The sequence below is a fragment of the Dipodomys spectabilis genome, unplaced genomic scaffold (genome assembly GCF_019054845.1).
Source record: "Dipodomys spectabilis isolate Male_0828 unplaced genomic scaffold, ASM1905484v1 ptg000098l, whole genome shotgun sequence".
Classification (NCBI taxonomy): domain Eukaryota; kingdom Metazoa; phylum Chordata; class Mammalia; order Rodentia; family Heteromyidae; genus Dipodomys; species Dipodomys spectabilis.
In genome coordinates, this window is record NW_024870775.1 from 19,586,978 (window position 1) to 19,607,234 (window position 20,257).

A 20,257-nucleotide genomic window follows, 5' to 3' on the forward strand; every position below is an offset into this window, starting at 1 on the left:
TAGCATGCATGAATCCCTGAGTTCAATTCCTCAGTACCACATAATCAAAAAGTAGATAAAATTAAATAATAGAATGTACTTTTGTATCCCTCCCCCTAAAAAAAGAGTCAATGGATAAGGAAACTGAGACCGATAATGGTTAATCACACCCCCAAGATCACACAGCTAATAAGAATCAGGGTTTAGAACTAAACTCCAAACAAACCATAGTATCCCCTTTGAGTGTGACTTGTTTTTTGTCTTGCTTTTAAGAAAAAGGCATGTTTATTTCATTTGTAAAATAATACCAGTTTTTAAGAAAATATAAAGAAAAAAAATCTAGTGTGAAACTCTGACCAGCCCTAATACATATCACTCAGCTACTGTTTATGATAACACTGTTGTGAATATGGTCTTCTAGAGTTAGTTGTAACGTGTACAGCCTAAGTTGCTGTCATAGGACCAGTTTTGGAGTTATATGACTTTAAGAGAGTTTGCCTCTGTAATTCTTTTAACTAAATTATTCTTTTACTTTGAGAGGTTAGATGTATTTAAAAGGGTTGGGCATGTAAATGAAAGAAACTGAATTAGGAAAAATTTTAGCATACATAATATAATACCACCCAGATGTGAAAGTAAGGATTTCTACTTCAAACATGTTATATCTGAATTACTACAGGCTTTAAAAAAATTGATTAAAATACCTCCTACACCTAAAGACATAGACCAATTCCTCAACGAATCCAATAATCACTGGGGAAGATTTGAAGGAGGAAAGTGTACTTTAGTTATGGGGAAAACTAGATGGCAAAACTCATCTACATATAAAAGGCTTTTGAGAACATGTTTATTGGGAAGAGACTTGTTTCTCTGTTCAGTCATGAGCAACCTTGTCCTCAGTTTTGTATTCCAGGTCCTAGTCTTCCACCAAGAGTGATACTAAAGCTCCTCCAGCTCTACTGTACTTGTGACCACACAGAATCAAATCTTCTGCTATCCTCTGAAATGAACCATATTAACTTTGGGGCTGGAGCAAAATGATTATGTATCTTACCAAGTCACATAACGATGTGAAGGGACTTTCATTGGCTCCAAATGGAACAATTTGGGAACCAAAAACAAAATATGGGAGGAACTACATTCAAATGATAAGAAGGAATTTGTGAGGTCTTACTGATTATGGATGGCATATGGAATGAAATGGATGATGTTTAGATGGACATGTAGATACCAGATGGCAAGTGCCAACTAATAAATGTGGAGAGAGTCTGGAGCAAGATAGCACACACCACCGCTCTAGGAAAGAGTAAATGAAGGAGCTCTTTGGAGCTCCTTTTATGGGAGAATCTCACTACTTCCCTTTCATGGTTGTCCTTTCACTTTCAAATAAACTCGCTCCATCTTAAAAAAAAAAAAAGAGTAAATGTACATCATACTAAAGAGTTTCTGCATAGCTGAATACCTGGTTATTAAAAGAAAGACAGCCAACAGACTGGTAGAAGATCTTTTTTTACCAGCAGTGTATCAGACAAAGGCCTACCATCCAAAATATACAAGGAGCTCAAGAAACTAATCCCCCCCCTACAGTGTAATAAACCAATCAATAAATGGATAAAGGAGCTAAGGAGAGACTTCCCAGAAGAAAAGGTAACAATGGCAAAGAAACACAGGAGGAAATGCATATCATCTCTGGCCATAAATGAAATGAAAATCAAAACAACTCTGAGATTCTATCTCTCCACTTAGGTTGACCAACATTGTGAATTCAAGGAACTACAAGTGTTAGTGAGGATGTGGAGAAAAAGGAACCCTGTTGCACTGTTGGTGAGAATGTAAACTAGTATAACCACTCTGGGCAGCTGTCTGGAGGTTCTTCAAAAAACTATATATAGAGCTGGGTGCTAGTGGCTCACACCTGTTATCCTAGCTACTCAGGAGGCTGAGATGTGAGAATCGTGGTTCAAGGCCAGCCCAGACAGGAAAGTCCATGAGACTCTTTTCTCAATTAACCACCAGAAAACTGGAAATGATGCTGTGGCTCAAGTGATAGAGCCACTAGCCTTGAGCTGAAGAGCTCAGGGAAAGCACCCAGGCCCAGAGTTCAAGCCCCATGACCGACAAAAACAAAACAAACAAAAAATCCACATAGGTCTTCCCTATGATGCAGCCATATCACCCACATCATTACAAGCTGGGATACCATGAAGACATGTTCCCTGCTGCACTATTCACAGTAGCCAAGTTATGGAAACATCCCAGATGCTCTGTAATAGAAGAGTGGATCCTAAAAATGCTGTGCCTATACACAATGGAATTTTACACAACTATTAGAATAATGTTATGTCATTTTCAGGGAAATAGATGGACCTAGAACAAATCATATTAAGTGAGGTGAACCAAGCTCAGAGAGACAAATGGCACATATTTTCTCTCATGCAGAAGCTATATCTAAAATACACTGAGACGTGATAAATTATACAGGACTCTAGGCATTCATACCCAGTGAGACCAGAGGGAGACAGTCTTAGGAGAGGAACAGAAAAGCATAATATCCATGTGCATCTGATCATATAAAATAATACTTACTGAAATGAACTCCAGGAAATGGAAATGAGTTTTTTTTCTTTTTTTTTTTGTTTTTGTCTTTTTGTCTTGTTTGTTCATTTGTATGTCTTTGAGAGTGTAAGAGTAGGCACAGAAATGGACAGAAAGAGTAAACATGCAGCAATGATATTAACTGGAACTTGTGGGTAGGAAAGGGAGGGAAAAACTAGAGGAGAGTAAGGGAAGGGGGTGACACTGTCCAAAAAGAAATATATTCGTTCTTTGCCTGTTTTTAGCATTTTGAAATTTTAACAAAGTAAATAAAGTTCATCACTGGAGGCTAGCACTAAACAGAAGTACCTGAGGCATAAGATAAAGTGTCTCATATATTTTTATTTGTGTAGAAAAATAGAAAGTGGAGAGATTGGACCATACTGATTGGAATCAAAATTAACATCATCATTGAAAGGCATGCAAACATCCTCTGTTTTCAGATGAAATATCCTGTAAAAGAGGCATTACCTATATGGAATTCCTGACAAGAATATGTAGCCTGAATCTAATGGAGAAACTTGTTACAAATGGCTTATTGAAAAGTAAAAGAAGGAATTTCATCTTTCCAAAGTATCACTATCATAAAAAAAGGACAATGGAAATAGACCAAATTAAAGGAACCTAAAGAGATGTAGAAACTAAATGCAATTCTTAATTGTAGAATGGATTCTGTTCTTGGCAGTTTGGAGATGGAGGAGAAACACCATAAAGTTCATTATAGATAATTGAGCAGCTGAAGCATGGGAAGCAGATTTTATTATATGAGTGTTAAATTTCCTGAACTGTATTGTAGCTGTATGTAAGAGAATATCTATGTTCTGAGAAGATAAACACAGAAGTATTTAGGTGATACAGTGATACGCAGAGCTTCCAAATGATTCAAGAGAAATTATACATACATCCATGTACAAATTTATCTCCTCTTTATATACACATACAACACATACCAAAGAGTATGTAAACAGTACAACAAACGGTCAATCATAGCAGTAAACAAAAGTAATGAATCTGAGCAAAGGGTCAATGGTTATGAAATTGTTGTTGATACACTATATTTGTATTCTTGCAACTTTCATTTGAATGTATTCTACAGCCCTGAATTTCAAAAGTTTAAACAAGTCTTGGCCAAATCAATGACTGCTTTCTAAATAACAGTTTCTTTTGTGTCTGTTTTCTTTCCTCTCCTTTTTCTCCCCTCTCCCTCTATCTCTTAGAAGTCTAAGGCATGTGAGAAGGCCATCTCTGTGGGTCAGACAGTCATCACAAAGCATCGGAACACGCGGTACTACAGCTGCAGGGTGATAGCGGTGACGTCACAAACCTTCTATGAGGTCATGTTTGATGATGGCTCCTTTAGCAGGGACACATTTCCTGAAGATATTGTGGTAAGCACATTTCTTTTTTTTTCTTTTTAGAAAGTCTGGATTTTATTTCCATAGCAGTGGACATCTTTTGTGTTTTTATTTATTTTATTTATTTTGTCGGTCATGGGGTCTGAACTCTGGGCCTGGGCGCTCTCTTGCAGTTCTTCAGCTCAAGGCTAGCGCTCCACCACTTGAGCCACAGCATCACTTCCAGTTTTTTCTGCTTATGTGGTGCTGAGGAATTGAACCTAGGACCTCATGCATGCGAGGCAAGCACTCTACCACTGAGCCACCTTCCCAGCCCGTGGTAAGCACATTTCTTTGGGTGCTTGCTGCCTAGTGTACTTTTTGTCAGACCAAACTAGATGACTCTTAGAAATGTTTCTTTCTACTGGGTGCCAGTGGCTCATGCCTGTCACCCTAGCTACTCAGGAGGCTGAGATCTGAGAATCATGGTTCGAAGCCAGCCCAGGTAGGAAAGTTCGTGAAACTCTTATCTCCAATTAATATGGGAAAATTCAAAAGTTGCTCTGTGGCTCAAAAGTGGTACAGTGCTAGCCTTGAGCAAAAAGAGCCCAGAGTTCAAACTCCAGGACTGCCCAAAAAAAAAAAAAGATATCTTTCTTTTTCTTTATGAGTGGCTCATATCACTGAGTATTCATGATTTTCAGCATCCTCAATGGTATTCTGGTGAACTTATTCCATTTATAATATGTTGTCTTACTCTATTTGTGCTGCTACAAGGGAATAACCTGAGTCTGGATATTTTATAAATAACAGGGATTTATTTCTCACTGTTCTGGATGCCGAACAATGCAGGATTTAGGAGCCAGCATTTGGTCTGATAAGAGCCTTCTTGCTAATCCTCACATGGGAGAAGGTGGATGGAAAAGCTAGGTAGGCTATTGAAGTTCTTTTCTAAAGGAGTAGCATCAATCTCATTAACCAGGGAGCAGCCATCGAATCCTTACCACCTCTGGAAGGCTCCCCTGGATACTCCACTGTCTCATTGGTGACACTTCAGTTTGGGAGAAGTATTTATGCCATAACAGACTTGAATCACCTCTTAATTTCTGCTAAAAAGTGTTAGCAAATTTGAATTCCTTTTGTACTTTGTACTTTGACTTTGTACTTTCTACTGAACTTGAGTGTGGCATTTATTAGTCTAACTTGACAATTTGTTTAAGTCTTTCGATGCTTCACTTGGGAATAACAAAAATCACACAGGAAGAAGGATGTGGCATTTACTGAGTTTTCTAACTATGGCCCAAATGCCCAGACAGGGGTGTGTGTGTGTGTGTGTGTGTGTGTGTGTGTGTGTGTGTGTGTGTGTGTGTGTGTGTGTGTGTGTGTGTGTGTGTGTGTGTGTGTGTGTGTGTGTGTGTGTGTGGTGTGTGTGTGTGTGTGTGTGTGTGTGTGTGTGTAAGGAAGGGAGTTGTCTGTCTATCCTCTTCTTATCTTAGTGTACACCTTGGGATCGTTCAAGGGAACTAATGAATGTGTCTGTGATATTGGCTTTCTGTGGGCTTGCCTTTCCACAGAGGGATTTTTGACAGAGATCAGCTTCTATAACAAAGAGCAGGAGTAGGCAGTTAGGCTTAATCCTGGTATCCCTTCTCTTCTTGGTGTTGGTTTGGGGAAAACAAGCTATAATAATGCATTTGTCACTTCAATTTTGTCCTGTGACTCTGTGAATGCTTTGCTTTGTTTGTACTTAGATAATGACTTTTTAATGATAAAAATTATTCCTTGTATATAATTGTGAATTAAATATAGCTTTCTTTGATTGCTTATAAATATTTGTAGGATTTGGGTCTTGTGGGGCTGAAGAAACATTGATTTGGTCAACTTTGTTATGTGTACTTCTCTGTGCTGTTAAGAATAACAAGTATTGCAAGAAATGATGCTGTGGCTCAAAGTGGTAGAGCACTAACTTTGAGCACAAAAGCTGAGGGAAAGTGCCCAGGCCCTGACTTCAAATCCCAGGACTGGCAAAATAATAATAATTACAAGTATGGAAACAAATATGATCATATTTGGAAGATTTGTAAAGCAAAGGATTTTTTAAACAGATTTTAAATCCCAGAATGTGTTTATAGATTGAAATCATGAATTGCATTTTGCAGGACTGTTTTTTGCAGTTTCATATAATCATATTGCCATTGCCAGTCATAAACAGCAGCCCTTAGTCTCAGTCTGCATGTGCTGAGTGACAGAAATCATGCTAGGTATGAAACATAGTGAGGAAGGACACAGTTGCTGTTTGCTCAGGGAGGTACAGGCTGGTAAATGGGTTCTTTCTATACAGTATATATGTAGAGAGGAAGAGAGTATTATATGGAATTGGCTCCATGATTATGGAGGCCTAGAAGATCCTGATCTGCAGTGTGACCGAAAAAGAATTGATGAGTTGAAGTGTGAAGATCCATGTTCAATCTTAAACTCAAGCAGGAAGAATGCTCTCTTACTTGGGGGAGGAAACCTGTAGCTTCTAGGTAGGTCTTTCAACTGATTGGATAGAACCATCTATATTCAGGCAAGCAATCAATTTTTATTCTTTCTGACGGCTTAAATGTTATTTTCATTTTATTTATTTACATCTTATTTTATTCTGTCTTTTTGTGCTGGTACTAGGGCTTGAACTCAGAGCCAGGATGTGGTCTCAACTTTTTTGCTCAAGATTGGTGCTCTACCATTTGAGCCTTCACTGCAGTAGGACACCAGTGTTACTGACCTCTGAAGAATTAATTTCTCTAAGCCTCTGCTCGTACATCAGAACTACATTTTCAGTTTTTTTACTTATTGGTTTGGTCAGCCATGGGGCTTGAACTCAGGGTCTGGGGGCTGTCCTTGAGCTTTTTTGCTTAAGGCTAGTGCTTACCAGTTTGAGCCACAGCATTACTTCCAGTTTTCTTGTAGTTCACTGGAGATAAGTGTCTCATGGACTTTCTTGCTTAGGCTGGCTTTGAACCACTATCCTCAGATCTCAGCCTCCCGAGTAGCTTGTATTATAGGTGTGAACCACTGGTGACTGGCTACAATTTCAGTTTCTTAACTATGAAAGTCAAATTTAAGATCTCAAGCTTAACCATTCCAAGCAATGATTTATGCATGATATAAATATAGTCCTTATGAGAACTGATGCTTTAGTAAATTTCCTTATTTATAGAATCATTGATTATAAATAATTTCACAAATCCCACAGATGAGGACCCTTTAATATAGCTGGCTTACTCCATATCTGAGAATAAATTTAATAGTCACTAAAATGCTTATGTTGTGAGTATGATACCAGAGAGATTATTTGGAAGGGTAGAGAGAAACATTCTTTGGGCTACCAGGAAATTTCTCTACCTAACTACTTATTCTTTGGTAGCCAGAGCATGTTAAAAAAAAAAAAATCCCTCTCAACAAACCATCTGCAGGATGTATGTATTATCCCAGTTAAACTCTTCATGCAATCTGTAGCTGTCAAAGGAAGCAATAAAAGATGTATTGGTACATGCTTCTATCTGTCAGTCTATGAAATTGCTACGCAATCCTGATAAATTTTTTTGTCTCTTCACTGTGTTGATTGGAATGAAAATTGCCCACCTGAAAGAATTCAATGAATTCAGAGATTCCAGGGCCCTTTATCCTCTCTAGGAGGCCATGTTGGCTCTGGAGCTCAAGATATGGGCTCATTGCAAGGGAGGACGAGATATATCCACTACTAGATCCTTCTAGGACAAACACTTGACACTCACCACTGGGAATGAATTGGGAAACAGGACCATCCATAGCTTTCCATGAACACTGGTTCTTTTTTTCAGCTCCTATGTTAAAATGTGAAAACAGCACTCTCCAGGTTTCTAAAGGTGAGGTGCTGTGGTTTTCTAGGGCTGTAAGTACAAACTGAGGTTTTTTCCTCAAATATCAATAATTTCCTTATACTTTCCACCTCTAGTCCCTACTAAAGAGGAGATGAATAATGTCTAGCTTTAGGGATTAAAAAAAAATGAGCAGGTACCAGTGGCTCATACCAGTAATCCTAGGAACTCAGGAGACTGAGATCTAAAGGATCAGGGTGTGAACCAGTCTGGCAAGGACTAGGAGACTTGATGTCCAAAATAATGATCAAATAGCCAGACTGGAGAACTGGCTCCAACGCAAGCTCTAGCCAAGCTCAGGTAGGCTGAGCAAGCATGAGACCCTGAGTTCAAGTCCCAGTATCAGTCCCCGCCCCCACTCCCCCTAGAGCACACAAAAGAACTAAATGCTGATCACATAGTAGGCTCATGCCTGTTAAATTTTTTAGAATATTAAATTTAGTCTGAAAATCTCCTTCTCCCCTATCTAGCTTACGATGTCCTTTTCTAGTTTTGTTGATACTTGGAGAAAGACATGCCTTCAAAACTTTAAAAAAAAAAAAAAAGGGGAGCGTATTTACAGCTATAAAGGGATATAGGTGAGGCTTAAATAGGGCCCTGCCTAGCAACTGTGAGACTCTGCCATTACTGTAAAACTAAATATAAATCATTTATTTTTAATGGGAAAAAAAACTTTGCTCTGGCTTATTTCATTAAACCAGGGCCTACACCATGTCTATGTGCTGTAAAGTAGAGCTAGCAGCATTTCAGCTTCCTAGTAGTCTACTGCCCTGTATTGCTCCTGATAAAAGTCTTATCTCAGTAGGTTTTCACTACAAAGCCTACTGTAAAGTAGGTTGATTTTCATTTTTTTCACATCAAATGAAATTAATAGATTTTTTTAGTGTGAAAATACTGTGCAGAGGGGTTACAATTACATGAGCAAGGTAATGAGTACATTTCTTATCAAGCATTGTTGCCTCCTTTGTTTCCCCTTACCATCCCTTGCAGATGTGTAGTACTTATCACAAAAAAGAAACACTAAAAACAAACTAACAAACAAAAAAAATTCCCCCAAACAGAAACAAAGAACTTTTACCCAAGCTTTCCAAGTAGATGGTCTATAGTGCAGTCTGGATTATAGTCAGCATCCTTGTGTTCTGTGTCTGTTGCTCCTTTGGGACATCTTTTCAGAAAGTCTGTTCTTTGTGGTTTTGTGCAAGTATGGGAGAATACCTTATATCTAACTTGAGGGTAAAATACAGCACCCAGTGTGTGTAGTTTGAGAAGCTTCTCAGTGTTCAGCATCACACAGGCCCATGTTGAGTAAGCATAGATGCAATAACAGCTGAGGTTGGAGTTCTGGTAGAATATTTGTCTAAGTATAATCTACGATACTAGAGTTATTTTTTTTTACATGGCTGAGTAGGTTTAAGAAACTATGAAATCCAGGAAAACATTTTTGGATTTCTAAGGGCAGCTTGGTTTTTGGAGTGCCTTGAAGTTTCAAGTCAGGAAGCCATACAGATATGACAGTGGTAGATACCAGCAGGCCATCTCAGCTTTGGGAAGTCATACCCCATCCTGGTCCATTTTTATGTTTGCTCCACACTGATGCTTTTTACCTCTTTATGTGTACCTCCTGTGCTAACTCCCTACTCCTACCAGCAGTTCTGCTTATATTATTAATGGATGTTTGTGGGAGAAGGGTATATTATTCAGCTTTCTATAGTTATACCAAAATACTTGACACAACTAATTCTACTGTAAAAAAAAGTATATAATGGGCTGGAAAGGTGGCTCATTGGTAGTGTGCTTGCCTTGTATGCATGAGGTCCTGGTTTCGATTCCTCAGCACCACATAAGCAAAAAGAAAAAAGCTGGAAGTGGCGCTGTGGCTCAAATGGTAGAGTGCTAGCCTTGAGCTGAAGAGCTGAGGGACAGCGCCCAGGCCCAGAGTTCAGGTCCATGGCAGTCCCCTCCCCCCAAAAAAGTATATAACAGTTTGGAGGTTCAAAGTCTAAGAGGTTTGGCTTCCAGTGAGGGTGGTAGATTACAATACATAATGGCAGGAGCCATTGCTGTACAAAGCAGAGAAGAGACTTCAAAGACATGCTCTAATGATAAGGACTTCCCACTAGATCTCACCTTTTACAAGTCCACAACACCTTTCAGTACTGCCACCCTGGGGACTAAGCCTTTACATATGGACTTTTAGGGAACATTCAATATCCAAAACATGGCCAAGGCTTTGGAAACTTGTTTGTTTATTCTCTGTGATCCCTGTGGTAAATTTACAGCCTAGGGTGGTGCTCTTATTTCTGTGTGAAATTAGGTACCAAATCCCAGTTAATTTACATCCATTGGATGGCCATAATGAAAGAATACCTGTTCTTTTGATTTTAATCACTATGCAACTTAAAACTTACTTTTCTAAGCCTTGGAAATTTAGCTGACAAGTTTTATTTATAAATCTAATTTTGTATAACGAACTCATTTCTTTGGTTAATGCATGAATTTTACAGGCCAAACTATAACCAGTTTACATTTAAGTTAATCAAATTTCCTTGGACATCTTAACTATGATACTAAAATATATACATTCCTTACAAATACCAATTTTCTTAGCATTTAATTTAATGTCATAATTTTAACAAATCAGATATGCGTAGCTTAAATTCTAAGTTTTCTACTTTTTAAAACAAGCAGTACACTTAGTATAATATTCACAAAGCACATTACAGTACCATTAGAAACTCCTAAGATTGATAAATAAGTTGTAGTTCAGGGTGAGGACTCCTAATTAGGTTTAGGTAATTTGGTTTATTAACTACCTAAACACTGTGTCATGCACTTAGGCCTTGACCAATCTTGTAAGATTCATCTCTTACATTTGAGGCCCTGGGATTTCTTTCTTTTTTGTGTAACTCTTATGCGAAGTTTGTACAGGGCTCTGAGGCATACTAATGAAATGTGAGTTACTGTTGTAATAATCTCTTTCTCTTTTATAATCTGTATGTGTTTCTTGGACCATGATTCTGTACCTGTCATATTGACAATTTCTATTTAGCACTGGTGCTCCTCTGAAGAAAAGTATGTCATTGCCCTGCTGTCCCATGCAGGAGATTAACTAGTTGCCACGAAGACATACTGTCATTTATGCTTTTCTTCAAATATGTACCTTCCTTACTTGACAGTATTTCTCTTACTTCTCTCTTGGTAATTATCTCCAGGTGATTGGTTTGGGGAACTTATTTTCAGGAGACACGTCCTTGGCATTCTTTTCCATCCTTTTCTTTCCAACAAGACTGAAGGTAGAGCTTAACAAAATCAAAATAACTACCTTGATATTAAGGGCAATATTATTAATTTTTAGGACTTCATCATCTTTTTTTCAGTGCAGTGCTTAAATCCAAAATTAGTAGGTACTTGAACCAAGTCCACTCTGGGAATACCTAGCATCCTCCTTTCTGAGCAGTGATAAACTCTGCATTAGGCATCTTGGGTAGATTCCAGCATGTATAAGCAGAAGCATAGTTATGAAAATGACCTGGGTACTCTAGAGGCAAAATAAAATACCCAAGTTAATTTGAAAGACTAAGGAAAAGTTGTTCCAGAAACATATCACTCTATTGGCTCCAGAGAGCATTTTGGATTCCTATTTCCTTCTAAATTTCCAAATACCCAATCATTTCAAATTGAGGGGTCATGCAGGTATGACAGTGGCAGACATCAGCATGTCAGTAAGGCCACCACAGTTTCTCATGCCCATCCTTCCTTCAGTGCTGTGCTCCAACAAGTAGTTCCTAGGGCCACCTATACCTTGAGTGTTCCAACTTCTTTTTACAAGGTGTTTAGTCCTGAATTGATATGATACCACTGATTTGGATATAGTAGATTATACACTGTATTTTCTTGACATTAAGAAACCTCTCCTGGGACATGATGAGGGAACTAAAGCATGAATGCAGCTCCTGGCAACTGTGCCTGTCCCAGAGCAGATACCATTTCAAAATCTCAAGGTAGGGTAAAATTGACTCCCATTTAATACAAAAGACAAACAATGAAAATTCCTTATTCCTCTTAGTACACCTATGGGCGGATATCACTGTTGCTATATGCTGTGTTATGAGAATTATCCATGTTCATTTTTAGACCTTCTATTCTTTAATTGAAAATGGCACCTGAGCAGTGTTTCAAACTTATAAATCTTCATTTGCTTTCATTTGATCTCAAATCTAGATACTATGACTTTTGGTATAATCAGGTTGCTTTAGGCATTTTGTAAAGGCCTCAGCCACCGTTTATGCAATGTCCAGAACAGGCCCTTCCCATAGCACATTTGTAAGCACAGATTTCTGCATGCAGTTCCTGAAATATGTATCTGAAAGCATGAGCTTCCTAAGGTTAATAGTCAAGAGGGAACTGCCTATTTACAAGCCATTTTACATTATCTTCATCTCTCTCTAGCCTCAGGTGCTAACACACAGGAATATAGCACATAGATAGGTGGCACATTTTAGAAGACATGGGACCCATAAAGAGTTGATGCTCCTATATGACCATGGGATTCAAATTATGTCAGTAATATTAAGGGTATATTCAATAGAAGTCAGCACTATTAAAAAATTAGCACTATTTATGGATAAACAGTTCTGCCTTCATTTTACTATTTACTCTCCATACCATATTTGAAGGAGCTTAGCTAATTTTCATGAATGAGAAGAACCATAATATTAATGATAAATAATAGATATTTAAGCATTAATTTACTTAGATGATCTTGTGTCTATAAGTAAATTATATAAAGCATTAAAATAAAGTTATATTTTAAGATCAGAAGTGATGGGCAAAGAGAGAAAAAAGGGAATGATAGAAAGAAGCATAGGGTACCATTTTTCGATTTAGTTTCTGTTATTCCTGTAGTCAGAGAGTGTCTGTGACCTGGTATGTGTCTACAAACTATTTGCCCTACACCACGTAATTTCTCACCTTCTGTCAAACAGAGGCTATGACTGGAATTCTTCTATGCTTTGTTTTATCAAACACTGTTAAAGAACTGTGAATTTATATAATATTTCATTTCTAAATGCTATGATAGTGCAGTGTTGATGAATAATGTTATATTCATAGTTTTCATATCAAAGTAGAGAAATAGGAGCCCTGTCTCCTCTAAGTAGTGTGATTTGTGCCTGAAAAAGACCCCTTTACTAGATTCGCAGCAATAGGGAAGAGGATGTGCCCTTTCACTAAGTATAGACATATAGGATATATTTACAGGCTATTGTTTCTAAAATGTACTTTATGTTTGGCTTTTCTAGGTTTTAACAGGTGATCCAATAAAGGGGGAAAAAGAATAATCTGACTTATTGATTCCTTTATGTGTTTTTATCATTTTTGTTTTTGGAGTAACAAATAAAATGGAATCCCCTAAAACAGCATATGATTTATATCATAAAAGAGCAGCTGGCACTAGGTAAGTCAGGTTTTAGTCCTTGTGTCCTAAGCAGCTGACCTCTGAAGTTCTGATGTAGAGGCCAGGCTGTAAGACGCCTATTGACAGACTGTGACTGCGTGTGAAGTATGGTTGATGTTAACTGAGATTCTGTAATGAAATGCAACAAGCCGCAAATTGTTATACTCAGTCCTCTAACTTTCTTTTCTCACTAAGTATTTGGTTCCTTACCAGGCCAAAGATTTTTCAAATTGATGTGCACAAAATTGGTCAGTGTTCTAAACTGCTTTATTAAATGCAGCTCCTTTGAACAATTTAATATATAACATATAAATTATATGTGAATTTTAATAGTTTGCTTAAAGTTCTAAAATTTATTTCAATACTAGCCCCCACCTCCCAAACCAACTCTTTTATATATTATTTGTACCAGAACTCTATCCGATGTCCTTAGTTATGTTTCTACAGGATTTTTTTTAAACGTTGTATGTTCTTTGTTTCTGTCTTTGTTTACATGAAGTTGGAAGGGCAAAAATCAAACTAGTATCTAGGAGTAGGTTCTCTCCAGGAGGAATCTAATGAGGATTTGCAAACTGTGTGTGGTATTCAATTCCTCTCCTTCTTCAAGAGCTGAGGGCTTAGAAAGATGTGGAAGACTGGTGTTCCCTTGGTGTTAGTTATTTTTGTAGTCAGAATTCCTGAAGAGCCAGACCTTTGATACGAAGTCAGCTCTTCATAGGCACTGCATGTGGTGATGTGTGGATTCTGTAGACAAGGGATAGCTTAGTTTTCAATACATTGTAGGCTTATGCAAAGATAAGTTTTTATAGTGAATGCCTACTATATTTTAGGCATTGTGCTAGATCTTTGTAATACAGTAGTGAGAAGTAAAATTGATATTTGTTTTTACTGTCATGGGAGTTACAGTGAGAGAGTAACATGAGTCAGTCACAGTAATGAAAATGTGCTTCAATATGAGATTTGAGATGAGTCCCAGGATGACAGATATACAATCCTACAAGAACCTGTAACTTTACAAAGCCTGTGGAAGTGGGCAAGCAAATTGACTTAGGGAAGTTCTGTGAACTTTTTGTAGAAGGTGGATGCTGAGGTTGAGTTGATACGGCCTTGAAGGCATGCTCGAGTGTTGGGTCCCTGCTGTTAATCTTGAGCAGAATTCCACATGAAGAGAATGGTTACAAAACAATTTTGAAAATTAGAGTGTGCCCCATAGTGATGCCAGTTAGGAGAAACTTGCAGTAGATTAGAGATATTACAAGTATCTGAAATACTTTAAGTGGGGGGGAACTCAAGAGGACCTGGTGATGGGTTGATACTGAGGGATAAGGAACAAATAAGTTATCAGAAATAAGTTTCAGGGTTTTGGCTTTCTTAACCATTGATGACTCTCATTGAGAATCTTGGAAAAAGCCCAGGTTTCAAAGCCAAGGTTGTTAAGTTCAGACCTGGCTGTACTGGGATTTCTTTATCTGCTTCTCCTACCTAGACCAGTTATTATTATGTTATTTTTCAAAGCATGGTGTTTTGGTTGTTGTCTTACTGTCTGTGTCTTCATCTATCAAAACCAGTTTCAGCTGCTTCAGTGGTAGTAGCATGTTCTCTGCTAACAGGTAGAGATCATGGGCTTGGGGATTCCCCTCCCTTTGGTATGTGTTGGCTTGCAGTTGCCCCTTTATGTAAAGTTATGTCAGTTCAGAATCGTTGGGGTTTGTCTCAAGTGCTGGAAAGATGGCTCATTGGTAGAACACTTACTTAACCTAGCAAATGTGAACACCTAAGTTCAAACCTTAGTACCTCAAAAGAAATTTAAAAGAATATGTATCAATTGAAATATTAACTAGTGGCTACCCATTTTTTATTAATTAATTCAGATGTTGGTAAGAATCAGGATTCAAATAAAGGGAAATACCTGATCTGAAAAGAATAAAGAAGTTCTGACTATAAAGGTTCATTAATCATCAAGAAAAGGGCATAGAATTGTCTTCAATGGAATTCTGAACCAAGCATTCCAAACACTGGCAAAGCTAACTTCACTACCCTTGTTGAGTTATAAAGCCTTTGTGGATTAAAAAAGCCTTTGTTTGGACACATCTGACAGTGCTGTGTCATCTGCATATCATTTTCCTCTTCATTGTCTGGGAATCTCAAATGCCAAAATTCTCCTAGATTTTACAATTAGATTATTTTGATTTGACAATCTTGACAATATGAGCATGGCTTGGAATGTTTCTGACTTTCCTTTAAGTGTAATAATGTTGAGTAAATAGATTGATTCATTATCTTTTTCCCAGCCATCTTATTCATCTGTCTGCCTTTTGTGACAGGCTAGTCTGTGTTGAAATATGCTAATATTAATTATACTCATCCTTTTCTTCATAAAACAGTCTGTTATGAACTTGATTGGTTAAAATTATGTATTTGCATTTAATCTGAAAGGAAGGACATATTAAGCTAATAAATAGAAACATTCACTTACATGGGAAATATTTACAGATAAAATTGCTCACTTTTTTTTTTTTTTCCTTTTTTCTTTTTGTCAGTTCTGGGGCTTGGGGCCTGGGCTATCTATGAGCCTCTTTATGCTCAACGCTAGTGCTCTACTACTTGAGCCCTAGCATCACTTCTGACTTTTTTTGTGTAGTTATTGGAGATGAGTCTAAAGGACTTTCCTGCCCAGGCTGGCTTTGAACTGTTATTCTCAGATCTCAGCCTCCTGAGTAGCTAAGAATACCAGCATGAGCCACTGACATCTGGTTTGAATTGCTCACGTTTAAAAATTTTTAATTAATTTTTTTTACCATACTCAAGAACATATGCATAATTTTGAGAACATTCCAGATTAATTTATTTGTATATATATATCCTAAGGACTGTCCTGCTTATAAATTAAACATAATATGAACTGACCTTTTTTGTTTTTACAAATCATATTCTCATAAATCCTTTGGTTTGTCTTCATCTCTTTGTGGCTTTTCTTTTTATTCTTCTATTTATTATCTGTTCCCGGTGTTAACTCACTTGTTCCAAATCTTGCACTGTGAGCTGTGAAATGTAAAGTTGCCTCAAAGTCAATTCTTGGTGGGTTGTGACTGTGCCAGTCTTTTCATTGTTCATTCCTTCTCTTTATCATGCAGACACTGGCCTCTGCCTCCTTCAGAGAAGAAAAGCATTTTGTAATCCACAATGAGCTCTAGCTCTAAGCATGAAAATGTGGCCTGCGGCAGCAGTCCACTCATCTTTATACACAGTTGGTAAACATCTGTATGGTCAGTGTGAGCTCCTACTGGGTCACTTTGTGTAAGTCCAGAACTGGACAGTGGCTGCTTGAGCACCAAACAGCCCCTAACTCCCAGTCTTGCATATTGTAATATTACTTAGAATCCAGTGGAACTCTGCTATCCACCCAAAAACATTTAATTCTTGACATATTTTATACCCTAGGATGTCTTGTTTGCAATTGTTCGTTTTGCCACAGAAGCTTTTCCACAACAGGAGACACTACATACCTGTCTCTTTCATCCTTTCCACACTTTTTGCTTCTTCTATTGGCACTTCATCTCGTTGATTAAGTCAAAGCAAACCTTCTATGGATCCTCAGAGAGTAAACTGGTGTCACACTAACAGATTTTCTCAAAGCCCTGTTCCAGAGTGATGCTCTATTTCTTTGACCAAAGAAGAAATTGACATTATATATAAAAAGATAAAGAAATGTATCTAGAGAGTTCTGAAATTGGATTAGGGGAAGAATCACTATCTACTGATTTTCTTGCTCTTTTGTATATGTAGTTCCCAATACTTTGGCAGAGAGTACTGGACTGAGACTTGAGAAATTCCATAGTTCTAGTCCTGCCTATGAGACTTGTACAGGCCATAGAATGAGAAAATCTCATAGATAGAGGTCCTGAGTTACTCAGTTCAAGGCCACTGCGAAGGCAAAGACAGACCAGGGGGCTGCATGAAGCTCCTCCCATTCTCCATTTCCTCCCTCTACTCTCATCTGTGCTTTTCTTGGGTTCCTACCTACTACAGGACGTCTCCTCCACCATACCCGTGGTAGAGAAGGTTGCAAGTGAACAACACTGCAATGACAAAGGACCTCACCATCAGCTTTTTTGGTGGTCATTAGGAACACTGGCTGTATATGTGGAATCTAAATGCTACCCCTTTGACACCTTGCTTTCTTGTCCTATCCTTGCTTCCCCTTACAGCTCTTTATGTATTTGTAGGGAGCTCCCTCCTGTATTTACTCCTAGAAAACAATAGTCCTCCTTCCTCAATCATAGGGAGAAGTTATTTAATGAACACCGTAGTGCCAGAGTACTCAGGATGAAGTCTCATGCACAATCTCCTACTCAGTGTCCTGCTCTCAGGTGTGAAGACAGCATACCCCAAATGGCATCTGCCCAGTACAGCATGACTTTGTTTCTTTGATGTGCACATCTAATACTTCCTAATGCAACTAGGAGGAATATTCAGTGGATTATTTATGCAGCCATTAAAATCATGTTTTTATTTAATAGTATGTGATGCAATATATTTAATGATAAGAAATAGAAGAATCAGACTCAAAATTGTGTATACAGTATGATCTCAATTATGTATAAAATATGCAAAGGACAAAAATCTCAAAGGAAAGCAATCAAAACGTTACTGTTATTTTTGGAACGTTATTATGAGTTTTAACTTCATCACCTTACAGTTCTATATGAGCCTATTTCACTTTTGTAATAAGTTTGATATTTTTTTCTTTCCAAAAGATTCAAACCCTCCTGAGAACTCTCTGTATCTTTATCCATTATGCTAGTTTTTCTTATCTGGATCCTTTCAGATTACTTCATCAGAATTTCATTTTTTCATCTCTTTTCTCTTGAGGCATCTTGAAGCTTTTTGAGATATGATGGCCAAATAGTGTGCTAATGATCTCTGTTCATTGCCTCTACTTAAGATCATAGTTTGCTTATGTAAGAGTTCTTATTTTTATGAAATGCCCCATTTTCGTTAGGGGTTGCATGAAGTAACAGACTATAGTGTTTTTCTTACCCTTCAGGCTCTAGAACACAAAAGTGAAAAAAAAATGGTGTTCCACAGGGAAGGCACCCCTGTCCAATCTATTTATCAGCCATGTGACCTGGAAAAAGCCACTGTGTACTCTTCTTTACCAATTGGGAGGGAATTTGCCTAGCTACTCTACTAAGTTGGTTCAGATTTCACATGTGTGTTCATCTATTGTTGTTCTTCATGCAGTTTAAATTTTACAGCATGTCTTCTCTCATAAATTTAGGTTCTTAGCTTCTTCATCTTGTCTTCCCTGATAGAGAAAGGGCACCAGGGTCTCATATTGTACCCTAGACTGCCTTCAGACTCACAGCCCTCCTGGCTCAGCTCCCCAGTACTGAAATAACAGGTGTGTACTACTTATAGAACATTGCAATCACTCATTTTAATTTTAGTCACCTTCTCCTAAGGATTTTGTCCCTTCCTTTATCATCCTCCAGTGTTGGTGTGGCTGAGAATTAAATCCAGTCACAGTTCACTTAACACTTGCCAGCTGCAAGGCATGAACTTTGCTTTTCTAGTCTCTCCTTTTAAATCATATTAGTTCTGATTTCTCCCAGCAGCCTTGCAGGGTTGTATTGATGTCTCTATTTCATTGATGAGGAGCCTAGGCCAGAACAAGGTTAAGTAGCTTGTTTGTGGTAACAGGTTTGCTAGGCCACAGAGACTCTACACCCTCAGAACCTCTTTTCCCCTCTGAGCCAGGCCTTCTGCTCTAGGAAGTAAGCACTTGGTCAACCTGCTGTCCCCTCAGTGCTTACCCTTATAGTTTCTTTCATCTTTCTGTTTTTAAGATTGGGAATTATGGAGAAATTCACCTCTAGCCTAGCTTTCAATGTTTTGTGACATAAATTTTTATTGACACAATAAAATATTTTACTCCCCTCATACATTTTAGCCCCTAGCAACAACTATAAAGAAGAGGGAAATCCAAGTTTTCTAGATGGAAAAAATTTCTCCTTATTCTGGTATGAAAAGTTACAGATTTGGGAGCTTTCATGTTAGTCTGCAAGAAAGCAGCAAGAGATCACAGTCAGCCCTGGGCCAGTCATTAGGACAGTGTGGAGCCTCTCATTCAAGGTAAGAAGAGCAGCTCATGAAGCATGCGGTATACAGGCATGATGAGCATCTTTGATCTGCCACTTAAATATGTGACCTTGGGCAAGGGAGTTAACACTGGTTCCTTATCTGTAAAATGGAGGCAATAATAAATACTGCATTACTGAAGTGTATTATATAACACAGTTTGTATAGTTTCCAGCATGTAATAAAAATATTCTTTATGGCTCTGCTGATGATAGGGTTTTTTAAATTATTGCTATTATAAAGGTAATGTACAGAGGGGTTATAGTAACATAAGTCAGATAAACCAGAAAAACTCAAACATATCATTTCCCCATTTAAGTAGCTTGGCAATTTTTGGAATTGAGCTTGGAAGTTTTTTTATTGCAGCTCTTCATGTGATAAGTTCTCAGGTGTAGGATCATTCCAAAACACTCTTGAGAGGAAGAGGAAGAGGCCAGGTTTAACCTCTGTTATCCAACATTCAATGGGCTAGCCCAACTCTAGGAGCCAGGTAGAGTCAGGCTGCTTATGCTACAGCCTCAGGCAATGATTCTGGGAGTTGTGGGCTGGCTTCTCGCCTGACAGCAGAGCACACACTACTGTTCTCACCACTTGTCCTAAATCATACTCTATTCTTAACTAGATTTGTGTGGAGAGGTAGGTGTGAGAAATTTTGGTTAATCACAAGAGGAAAGTCCTTGAGGAAAGCCCCACGACTGGACCCCCCTCCCCCCAAAAAGGGGAAAGTCCTTGACATAGTTGATATCACAGAAGAGGGTTTATTATTATTTTGGGGTGGGGCGTCTGGTCATGGGGCCTGAACTCTGGGCCTGGGCGCTGTCCCTCAGCTCTTCAGCTCAAGGCTCAAGTGG

The 20,257-nt window shown here is 38.2% G+C and overlaps 1 protein-coding gene across 2 annotated transcripts in view; it reads left to right on the forward strand.

Annotated features, from left to right (window-relative positions):
* The window catches only part of Kdm4c (lysine demethylase 4C), a 309,906-nt gene that overhangs the window by 272,910 nt on the left and 16,739 nt on the right, over positions 1 to 20,257 (forward strand). For both annotated transcript variants that reach the window (XM_042686652.1, XM_042686655.1), the window contains one exon: positions 3,792 to 3,962. In XM_042686652.1, the coding sequence (XP_042542586.1) occupies positions 3,792 to 3,962 (171 nt within the window). The remainder of the gene's footprint in view (positions 1 to 3,791; positions 3,963 to 20,257) is intronic.